Here is an 11,409-nt window from a genome sequence, read left to right on the forward strand (position 1 = left end):
ACACACACACACACACACACACACACACACACACACACACACACACACACACACCTCTTTCAGTCTCATCAGAGTGTACGAGTCTCTCTGTTGACACATTACACGACATGTAGGTGTGTGCGTTTGTTTCCCAGAATTTCCTCCAAAAATTCTTTGATGGGAAGCGCAAAGACAAAAAGTAAGCAGTTGTAGGGAAATTAACATAAAGTAACAACAAAAGAAATGACATCAAAGAGTCACCGAGAGAAAATTTGCTGCTGTGAGGTGAGTGTGACGAAGACAAAACCTCCCCCCTACTCCTGGCAGTTGTGGTTTTGCTTGAACTCATATATAAGCTGAGATGTGATACTGTGACATTTCTGAGAAAGACAAATGAGTTACATGAAGACAGGTTGCTCACATGGACTCTCCTGAGCTGAAAAAAAAAAAGAGAAACTATCATCTGTCTAGACTTTCAGCTTCACCTCATGGAAACTTTTAAACACCTGAGATCACTACATGGATTTGGTTTGTTTATGCTCTTCGCAACAATTAGCAAAGGTAAAAGTCATGAAATTTTCTTAAATTATTTTTTTTCTTCTTCGAGAATTTTATGTTTTCTTTTACTATAATAACAGCAGGAAAAGACTCAKAAAAGATAGTAATCAGACATGTGAAAGTGACAGTTCAGACAAATTAAATTAGCAGCCGCAGAACGTTGGTTAGCTTATCAGCTCTGTGTGGTTTCAGCAGGTGACACTTGTTCTGTTGCAGCCACGGCAAAGCAAAGGACCAGAATTCAACTGAAAAATAAACAACTTTCTAAGAATAAATGTAAAGTGATTCTTTTAAAATTAATAAAAACAAACCTGTGTCTTTCAGCTGAACTAAAAAACTACAAGCCCAACTCAGAAAAATTTGGGACATTGTGAAAATGTAAAAGAAAACAGAATGCAAATAATATATATTCTTCACAGTCGAAAAGTAATAGAAAATCTAACATTTAATATGTATATTTAAATATTTAAATAAGGTCATTTTAGATTTAATGGCAGCATCAGTCCAAAATGTTTCAGATCCATATTTACTGTGACGCTTCCACTCTTTTCTTTAACAACAGCCTGTAAACACACAAGGATCTTAGGAGATCGTCTGCTGACGTTTTTTGGAAGGAATGTCATCTGTTCAATACTCCCGAGTTTTATTTGCAGGATAATTTGTTTCATGATGCATCAAATATTTTCTGAACTGAAACTGAAGTGGTCATTGGTTTAGCATTGTCTTGCTGAAATAAGCAAGGCCTTCCCTGCAAAAAACATCATTTGCGTGAGAGCATGTTTTGCTCTGAAACCTGTACGCTCTGATGCAGCCCCATACCATCATAGAGGCTGGATTTTCCCTTTTTTGTTTAGTACAGATCTGTGATTTCCAAATAGAATTTCCAATTTTGCCTGACTGCAGGGCAGTTTTCTTCTTTGTCTCAGTCTGTGGGCTAAAGCTTGGGCGNCTCAACATCTTGAGCTTTATATCATGTCATAATGTCAATCCCTCATCAAACGCATACCCAGAGTGTTGCTTTGACTCATTGGTACATGTTTGAGAAATCCTTGAATCTCCTGTGGTAGTTAATTGGAGCTGCCTCAATGCTTGCTTGTACAAAGCACCGCCTATTTGTGCAAAGCTCCTGTAATCTTTTATGAAATGTGTTGCTCTCATGAATTTGATAAACCTTTAAATTAGTTCAACTCTCCCATTTAAATATAAGTCTGCTGATCATCAAAACCYTGTTTCCATAGTTAAAACAAGAATAACATCTCATCAAGCAGTCCAAGTTTTAGTCAGTCCAGTGTTCTGTTTACTGTAGTTTGTAGTAAAAAAAAAAAAGTAATAAATGAAACAAATGTAGAATCTGCTTTCTTCTCAGGGTCATCATGTGAGGCTCCTTCCAGTCCTCAGTGCTTCAGACGGAATGAGGAAGAGTCTGTTTACAGTTGCGAATGGAGCTTCGACCGCAGGAGCGACGTGACATTTGACCTTTATTTTCAGTGTACTGATCAGAGATGCAGGTGCAAAAAGTCTTCTCAGTTCATTGAGGTTTCAGGGTTTTTTTTTCTTTGTAAATATACATTGTACAACAACCAAGTACACAGCATCCAAACAAACTTGTAACAGTTCTCTATGGTCTGTGGAGATGGGTGGCAGATCACCACTTCCTCCTGCTGCACGGCAGTGAAGCCAAACTATTGCAAAACTTTGCCATCTTGGTAGTCAGCGTGCACGGTGGGGTGACTTTAAACATCACATCAAGTGCACGGCTTTGAAGGGGAACCAAGAATTCAAGCGAGACCTGTTTGTTGTTGATATGTTGAACACATTTCATATTCAGTCAGAAGAAACTAAGAACAAGTGTGACCATATGAAATGATGAACTATGCCAGAAAATTTGATAAAATAGTTTAATTTAAATATTTTGAGGCCACAAGTGTTACAAGCAGAGTTCCAAGTTTATTTTACTTCAAGGCGTACTGCAAGAATTTTTGTTATGCTGTTTGTTTGAGCAGAAACCAGATCAAAAATGTTGAAATGTGCAGCGTTGTTTACCGAACTACGAAAAATCGATGAAAATTACAGTAAAAAGTTTTACTCCATAGTAACAATTATACACATCCGAAACAGAGTTTTTGCATGAGTTTGTAAAGAATGAAGGCCATTAAGTTAGTTTTTTTTCCTGCCAAATTTATCAATATAAGTTTTTCTCTGTAGTGACATTTACGACAGTAAGGAAGTATTTATGAACCTAAAGGAGAACCGGACGGAGATCATTGAGGAAAGACTGACTGTCAAATATACTACTGAGGTCTGGGTGGAAGCTCGCACTGGAAACTCGAGCTGCATGTCACCCAGGAGGTCCGGTGTTCTGGAGCACGCAGGTACTGATGACTCTWATATGGAGGCACATCTTTTTTAGCTTCTAGCATTACTTAAGTCAAGTTCGTTTGATGACTTTGGGTATTTTACCTCTATTTTGTTGTTCTGCTTTAGTTTGCAAAGTAAAATGCATTATTATTTCATTTTTTTTCCTGACAGTACAAATGACTTACTGAAAACATTTTTCTTAACAGTCAAATATGATGCACCACAGAATATTTTGATGTCCTGGTCAGGAAACAACCTCAGCTTAAGCTGGCCGGCTGCAGAGAAACATCCGGCTTTAGCAGAAGTTTGCTTTCAACAATATGGACGCCTCATGGAATCATGTGAAAAAGTGAGTTATTGTTGATTTATCATTAAATCCAAATCTGTATTTTTTTTACATCATTCTTGCATTGTTCTTACAGAGATTAATAAATACCTCAGGTGATCCTTCGACATGTGAGTACTTATTTTTATTATGTTTAACGTTTCTGTTAAAACAAACAAATCAGATTTTTTTTTTCACACCTGACCCCGGTTACTCTCATATAGCACAAAATATAAGAAAATTTTGTTTGGTRGATGATTTCTTTGTTGTAAAAATGCTTCTTTTTAATAAATCTTGTGCTGGGCATCTGATTGGCAGCACCTGGAGGTACCAGATGCTCGARACAAGAGTCAACAACAACAGCAAAATAAGTTGTTTGGCAGAAAAGATTTGGCAAATTTTTCATGTGCCCAGCTCTAATGCTCATCCCACAAATGCATGTTCCTTACAAATGTGGCACCATTTAAAAGAAAAATTAACAGGCTTTCCAATGGTATATGATTTATTGCCAAGAAACATTGTTACAACAAAGAAATAACCTACTAAACACTAATTTCCTTAAGTTTTTTTACTAAGTTTATATTATTAAATCTGATACACAGCACGGTAAATTTAGCAAAACTACATGGGGCAATGGTGGCAACCCTGCATTTGAGAAAACGGTGTTTGTAATTTTTTTTTCATTTGAACAGATAAGATCATTGTTGAAAATCTTCAGAAGCAGTCGGCGTACYGGGTACAGATCAGACAGCAGTCTACAAAGGTCAAAAACCCACTWTGGAGCAGCTGGTCTCCAGTTATTATTGTTCCTGCAGGTAAACTCATGTCTCCTAAAGCAAACCCAACTCGTCACATACTGACGCTTGATCCAGGCTCCCTCTGCTTCTAGGTATGACACGTCGGGTAGCCCCCTCGCGTCAGTTATTGATGAGGAACCTGTTGTCATATTTTTTAAAAGTGTAGAAAAATGCATGACAACTAAGTGTCGCAAACCCTAAATTTAACTTCTATTAGCCACATACATCCTATCCCTGACCTTGCTGCCTAAAATTAACTAGTAATCCTGATCCCTAATATTAACCACGGACCCCAACTCAAAGACCCTATGTGGCGCAAACCCGAAAAAGCCCTGTGTGTCAATAACTGATGTGAGGGGGTTACCCGACACGTCAAAACCAGATGCAGAGGGAACCTGGAGCAAGCATCAATATGTGACAAGTCCAGAGTGGGAATGTGTTACAACCTAAAGACACCCCATCATCATGTTTGTATTTAAAGAGGTGGTATTATGCAAGATCTACTTTTTTGGGATTTATTTCATGTTATGTCATCCCCTCATCAAAAACACACCCAGAGTGTTGCTTTGACTCATTCATGCATACTTGAGAAATCCTTGAATCACTTGTGGTAGCCATGTGGAGCTGTCTAAACAGTTGCTGGTACAAAGCTCCTCCCAGCAGCTCATTCTGCAGCCGAGCTCCTCCCACAAGGAGCACCCCTCCCCTAAAGCATTTTTTTAAAAGTATGCTGAATTGGGAGTGTTGGAAATGGTAGGAGGTTCTTAAAGAGACATAGGATAATTTCGAGGCATTCAGATAGACTAAGTCAAATTTATTTTTGATATCCACAGCTTTTTCATGTAGAGTAACATCCCCTGTGATTGACCTTTGACCTTTGGCAACCTCTCCTTCCAAAGACTAAAATGGTCCCTTAAAGAAAACTGTCTGTCCAAACTTAAATTCCCCTGAAAACGATAAAACTAAACATTTTTCCTGTTCCTCTCCTAAACTGCCCATAACAAAGTAATGTTTTGTCTACCCAGTTTATTCATTTTTACTAACTTGCTAGTTTCCCAAGGACTCCTCTGTGTTTTTTTTAAACAAAGTTTATCTACATTCATAACAACTGAAGGTAACATTATTACTTGTTTGTGGTWTAGGGTTGAAGCACGTGCCTGGAAAATAATACCGCCCCTTTAAAACAGTTTTTCCTGATTTTTATGTTTCTCAAACACACAAAAAGCAGATATTTGTGATAAATTTATACCCAGAAAGAGACGCGTCTCTGAAACTTGTATGTTAGGGTCAGGATTAATTTGAACACTGAATATATGCTACTTCTTTTTAAATCTCAAAAATGTAATGTTTTTTTCTTCAGCCTCATAGATTGTAAAATTCTATTTTTAAAATGAGTAAAAATGTATGTCTGAGGACAGTAAACTTTAAACAAATGAAGCTTTACCGATTTGTTTTTGTTATTTAAAAAACTGTATTTAGCAAAAAGAGACTAAAATTAATTTTGTGTTTTTATTACAGAACTTAATAAACCTGAAGTCACCATTAAAACAAAACTTATTAATGGCACTCGGCAGGTGACGCTAACTTGGAAGGTAAGTAAACAAAGAAAAAAAACTTTCACACCTTCAGTGAGAGTTAAGACTTTTCAGAAGTACTAACAAATTTACAAATAATTAATTCCATGTAACATTCACAAATAAACAAAGGAACGTTCTGAGGTTTTCTGAAGAGTGGCAGTTTTCACAACATGATCTTTAGCCCCCTTTACCATAAAAAATAAAATAAAATAAAGGCCAGACGGATGGTTTTTGTAGTGTTTTAGGGAGGAAAATAAACAATCACCGTTTTGAATGTGCACATAACATTTGTAATGAGGTTGTGGTGGTTAATCATTGGAGAACATTGGTGTAATTTGTGGGGGTTTAGGGGAATTATGACCCCCCCACAATAATTTGATCCAGTCAATAACCCCCCACCCACACACACACACACATATACACACAATAAAATTACATAACTTGTTCTAACACAACAGAACTTAAGCTGCAGCTTTCTTGTTGTCTTCATGTAACTTTGACCTGATTTTGAAATTTAATATCAAATATGAACGTTTATGCATAATTGCTGAAAATAACATGTAGGGTTTAGTCTGCTCTTGACACATTATGGCTGTATTTATTGAATCATGAGTTGTATTTTTTCCTAACCAAATTATAATGCACCAAAAACTGAGAATTTTGGCATGCCATATAATACATCCTAGAAATATGAAATATTTGTTACTCTTGGAAAAAAAATGGAGGTGAAAAAAGTGAGCTTTGTCCTAATTGTTGAACTAACGTGGAACAGAAAAAGTAAATACAAAAAAGGCAGGAAAGTTAAGTTAATCACAGTAAAAGCATTACAATGTACTGTATTTTAAACCCAAAATATTCTGTATCATTTTACAAAGGTAAATGAATCAATAAATAAACTAGAAGCACTCRGAGAGTGCAAACCTCCGCCAAGTCCAATTTCCCCCATCCTGTAAGAGTTAATGCACAAAAGCAGAGATGGAAACACATTGCCGAATAAGTTCTGACGTAGTGAACATTTAAGCAGGCAGTATGCACGGGATTTCTTCCCGGTGGAGACTAATGTGGGAAAAAAAGGGAAAAAGTCAGACTCGTCACCCGACGTTATTGTTGAAAGCTTTCACATCGGTGCTACGTGTTTCAAAAAAGCAGAGTTTTCATCGCGCATCTAATCAGACAGACACACATGCGTCTTCCTATCATTGTGAGGACCACACACAGCGGTCACAACCACGCTCTGTGCATTCTTTTTCCCCAAAGTTTGRCGAGAGGTGCATMGAGGGGCGCACAAATAGCTCTCGACTTGATCTGGCCTCATTTAAATAATAATAAAAATGAACAAACAACCTCCGAGTCTGAAGTCCACCGCGTCACTCCTCTTCCTCAATCTTCATCGATCTGTGTACAAGCCGAGCGACAATGTGGTGTGTTTGAGGAAATGGGAAAAATGGGTTTCATGGTGCAGTCACGCACTTCGTGGTCACAAAACGTTCTTTAAATGTGCACCATATGCGTAAAAATGCGCACATTATGGCAAGAATTATTCATCATTACATCTGGTTTTAACATTACTTTTATTAAGTTTGAAGTCCAAACACTGAAAGTTGTCACAGTTTTTTACAGAAGCCATGTGAAAGCATCACAGCTTCGCTGATCTGATAGGATTAAAAAAAATCCTGTATCCGCATCGTGATCCAGAACATCACCAAAATTTAAAGGTGTGTTACTTGTGCCAGTATCCACATGTGTTGTAAATGTTATGACAATCCGTCCACAAGTTTTTGAGTAATGTTGTCCACAGACACAACAACAGACAGACAGATCGACAGACAGACATAAGCGACCGAAAACATTACCTTGCCGTTGGCAGAGGTAATGAATAGGCAAACAGCGTAACCCCTCCCAGTGGTAGACATAAGGTTACACCCTTGTCGTCGAGGTGGCGTTGTCAGGGTGCAGGGGTGGAACTTGATGGCAGTATAGTAACACATCCATGATGTGGAGCCCATGTGCCCTGATGTGATTTGGTCTTTGCAAATTTGGAGCAGGACTCACTGTGCTAGTATTGTGTTTTAGCTATGAAGCTGTGAGGCTTTAGCTATGACAAGATCAAAGAACCAACCTGGCACAGAGGAGGAGGCCCCAAACTACAACTTTTAACACCCATGCTGCCACTTTGACTCATCGTGTGTTGAAACAGACAACATCTACAACAGATAGAAAAGTGGCCCTGGAGGCCAGGGATGAAGGACCACAAATATGAGATTCTTCACAGGGAGGGAAAAATGATCCTGTCCCAATAGAGGCGTGTTGTTGTTAAAACCACAATTGCTTAATTTTCTATAATACGGTACAAGTTTTAAAATGTTTACTATGTTCCATTGTGAATAATATATGGGTTTAAGATAACAATTCCCTACATTCTTATTTATTTGCATGCCAACTTTATTGACATTAGGGTTGTATTCTCGATACCAGCCCTTTTCCGCTCAGGGGGCCACAGTTGCTCAAACCCAACAGCTCAGGGGCCGTTGGGCCGGTTGGGTATTATTATCTTTTACCTTGTAAATGTATTTATGTTGTTGCATTGGATCATAAATTAAAATTTACCATTGATTTTAAATCTGTTTTTATTTAAAATTAAGTAAAACTTATATAGGAAGATGTTTTGTGTCGGTGTGTGTTGGCGGACCGGACGGARGTCACCTACGGACCAGATGTACCCCGCGGACCACCCCAGAAATGTTTCTTTTTTTGGTTCTGTTGTACATGAATAATAAATAGCTTAAACTGCCTTCTGGTCTTTAGGTGACACCACATGCAGCAACGGTCAGAGRTGTGCACCACACTGTGAACGACACACTTTGGTCTCGTAAATGTCCGTGTAAGAAGAAGAGCCATAAAACCAGCACAGACGGTTACACGGTTAACGTGTCCTACTCACCCGTCAACATCACTGTCGCTGCCAGAAACTCAGCGGGGGAGTCACCTCGGGCGATCATACAAGTGCCATCTGCATCTGCAGCAGATTTAAAAAGTAGGTCTCTGAGCTCTGTTTTATGTGTCAGATCATGTTTATTTCCTTAAGCAAACCACAAAGGATTTWWAAAAAAAAAGTTTTTTTCTTCTTCTCAGTGTGTGACAAAACGTTGCTGGGTGAAATACTAAAGACGGGAACTTGCCTTGAGTTTTACGAGCTTCAAGACGTAGATCTAAAGCCAGAGAGTTTGGTGACAATAACAACAAGGAAACAAATAAAAGAAAAAGAAAGTATAGACAGTAAGTTGTGTTTTACACACTGTAATGAAAAGATGGGAAGTTCTGACATCAAAATGACCACAAAGTGTCAAGCTGTCAAAAACTTTCTGTTTTTGTTGCAGACATGAAGGATTTCACACGTTACCTTTACTTTGAACACAGATGTGTTAATGGAAAACCACAGACGGTTCAAATGTGCCTCTATTATAAGAAAGAAGGTGGTGAGTAACTTCAGCCAGCTGCCCAGGGTTCAGTCACTTCCATCAGGACTGTGTTCACTTTTTCACCTCAAACCTGCAGGCAACACAGGCTGTTATTAGCCTTATTGTTCATGTCCATGTCAGAGGGCTCTGCTGTCACAGACCTTTCACATTTATGGGACGTAAACATTAAAACTGAGCAGAGTTGGCCAAAGTACTCAGTTTCATTACTCGAGTCAAAGTACTGATCCAACAAAAGTAGAAGTAGCTCGAAGCAGGTGGAAAGGAGAGCGGAAAAAGTGAACTTATTTCTAGAGGCAGAACAGGTTAGAAGATGGCTGTTTGATGTTATTTATTGTTTGTTAAATTATCCTACAGGCTCTGACATGTTAGATAAATTTGAAAATGAGGTTTTGAAAAAACCCGTGAGATTGCCCATACGTCCGTATACCTGCAAAATGACGTAAAATCCTTATAATTTGCGGACAATCCATACAAGTTGACAAGTATGGGCAAGTCTTCTGTTGTTAACATCTTTCAATTTAATTGTAAATAAAATGTTTCTGCAGCACTAGAAATTGTAACCCCTTCTCTCAAACTGGAGTGGACCGGTCTGGAAGCTGGAGGGGGGCGGGGCATGAAGGAATGAAAAAGGAAAGGAATAGTATCAAATCCAGCTGCTTTGAGACACACAACAGGAAAGTAGTGAAAGATGGGCTGGTAAAGTTAAATGAAGGAGGATTTCAAACCAAAGCATTTGCAGTTCCACTTTATAAAGACCCCAATTGAATGGTGTAAATGTGAAAAGGAAGGATTTAAAAGCATGAAATRTCTACTTTAAGATGAGTCCTTGTTAAAATCAGGACTAATCAGGATCTAAACAAGACCTGCAATAGTGTTGAAACATATTTAGTATACTATACCCAGTGTATAAAAAATGCAACAAACATTTTTAGTATTATTATTATTATTCTCCTCACAGCCCGTTTAAAGCTGCGTGCCACCAGGGCTGCAGTGTTTTCAGTGTGTCGGTGGAACAAAACAGACACAAACCCAGCCAAAAGAAGTAAGGAGTAGCTAACATCTTTAGAGACATGTACTCTATTTAGGTAGTTCTACTTTTATTTAGTTTTTTAAACCACTTTATACACCTCTGGTAAAATGCACAGTTATACAGTGTACCAAATGTATTTTACTGCCTGTTTGTCTACCGTAATTTAAAGTATGTTTCTTGTGATGACATAGAATGTTTTCATCATGGATACTGAAGACTCATCAATTTCTAATTAGGGCATATAAAACATGAAAATGAATGTTACATTTTCTGCTTCAGTGCCAAACAAAGAACCAAAGGACTTCATTGTTGTTCCTGAAATGCACAACTCTGCTTCCCTGTCCTGGAAAGGGATTTCACCCGAGCACCAGCGAGGCTTCCTCACACACTACACCCTGTGCAGCGTGAAAGTTAATCCACAGGATGGGGAAAAAGGCACAAAAGGTGTGAGTTTTCTCTTGTGTTCTCTTGTTAAAATGCAGAAAGTTCAACACACAGACATGAGCTGGTTTCATTTGTCTTCGTCTCGTTTGATCAGAGTGCTTCAACATATCTCCATCGGCAACGAGACACCACCTGAAAGATCTGATGCCAGAAACAAAATACAGCTTCAGTCTGGCTGGAGTGACCCAAGCAGGAGAAGGGCTTTTTGCCACACAAACCATCACCACATTACCAGAGAAACCCTTAAATGGTATGAAATTAAAGAATCTGTTGTTTTGTCTAAATGCCATTTTAAATTCATGTAAATTTTCCTTTTTTTTTTCACTTATTTTGTCACTTTTTGTCTTAGTGTGGCTGAGCTTTGGATTGCTTTTTGCGTTCTTCTTATTCACAATATTTTGCACAGTTGTCTTGAAGAAGTAAGTAGAACTTTTTTATGTTTTATACTTAAAATAAGATTTTTCTCTCTTGACTGTTTTGGACACGTCTTCTAAATAAAGGCATGCAGAAACTGTAAAAACACAAACACGATACAAATGGTTTCCCTTTTCTTTTCTGCTGAGTCATTAATTGCATTTATGTGCTAATTTGCACTGCAGTGATTCAGCTCAGTTTGCACATGTTGCTTTGATGTGAACAACTTCTGCTGTTTTCTGACATTTAGAATCAAAAGTAAGATCTATCCTCCTGTGCCAATGCCTGTGATACCGGATTTTACCCCCCGTCAGCCAGAGAGCGAGGTAAGAAACTTTTTAAAAATAGTTTATTTCWCCATAAATCTTAATCTAACAGTACTTTTAAATCCAGACACTGTGAGGAGCAGAAATGACACAATCTCTTAGAATATATATACAGCATATAT

At 38.1% G+C, this 11,409-nt stretch overlaps 1 protein-coding gene and 1 long non-coding RNA gene across 2 annotated transcripts in view; both read left to right on the top strand.

Moving 5' to 3' along the window:
* The first annotated feature begins 1,936 nt into the window (after positions 1-1,936).
* On the top strand, positions 1,937-3,330 carry LOC106519193 (uncharacterized). Its single transcript, XR_001310413.1, has 3 exons — positions 1,937-2,045; positions 2,743-2,909; positions 3,102-3,330. It is a non-coding gene; the product is annotated as an uncharacterized LOC106519193 (long non-coding RNA).
* Positions 3,331-6,313: 2,983 nt separating this feature from the next.
* The window catches only part of il12rb1 (interleukin 12 receptor subunit beta 1), a 7,254-nt gene continuing 2,158 nt past the window's right edge, over positions 6,314-11,409 (top strand). The window contains exons 1-8 of the mRNA XM_014010748.1: positions 6,314-6,319; positions 8,400-8,628; positions 8,727-8,870; positions 8,972-9,070; positions 10,383-10,547; positions 10,642-10,797; positions 10,897-10,966; positions 11,212-11,287. Coding sequence (XP_013866202.1) covers positions 6,314-6,319; positions 8,400-8,628; positions 8,727-8,870; positions 8,972-9,070; positions 10,383-10,547; positions 10,642-10,797; positions 10,897-10,966; positions 11,212-11,287 — 945 coding nt within the window. The remainder of the gene's footprint in view (positions 6,320-8,399; positions 8,629-8,726; positions 8,871-8,971; positions 9,071-10,382; positions 10,548-10,641; positions 10,798-10,896; positions 10,967-11,211; positions 11,288-11,409) is intronic.

Source organism: Austrofundulus limnaeus, unplaced genomic scaffold (genome assembly GCF_001266775.1).
Source record: "Austrofundulus limnaeus strain Quisiro unplaced genomic scaffold, Austrofundulus_limnaeus-1.0 Scaffold73, whole genome shotgun sequence".
Taxonomy (NCBI): domain Eukaryota; kingdom Metazoa; phylum Chordata; class Actinopteri; order Cyprinodontiformes; family Rivulidae; genus Austrofundulus; species Austrofundulus limnaeus.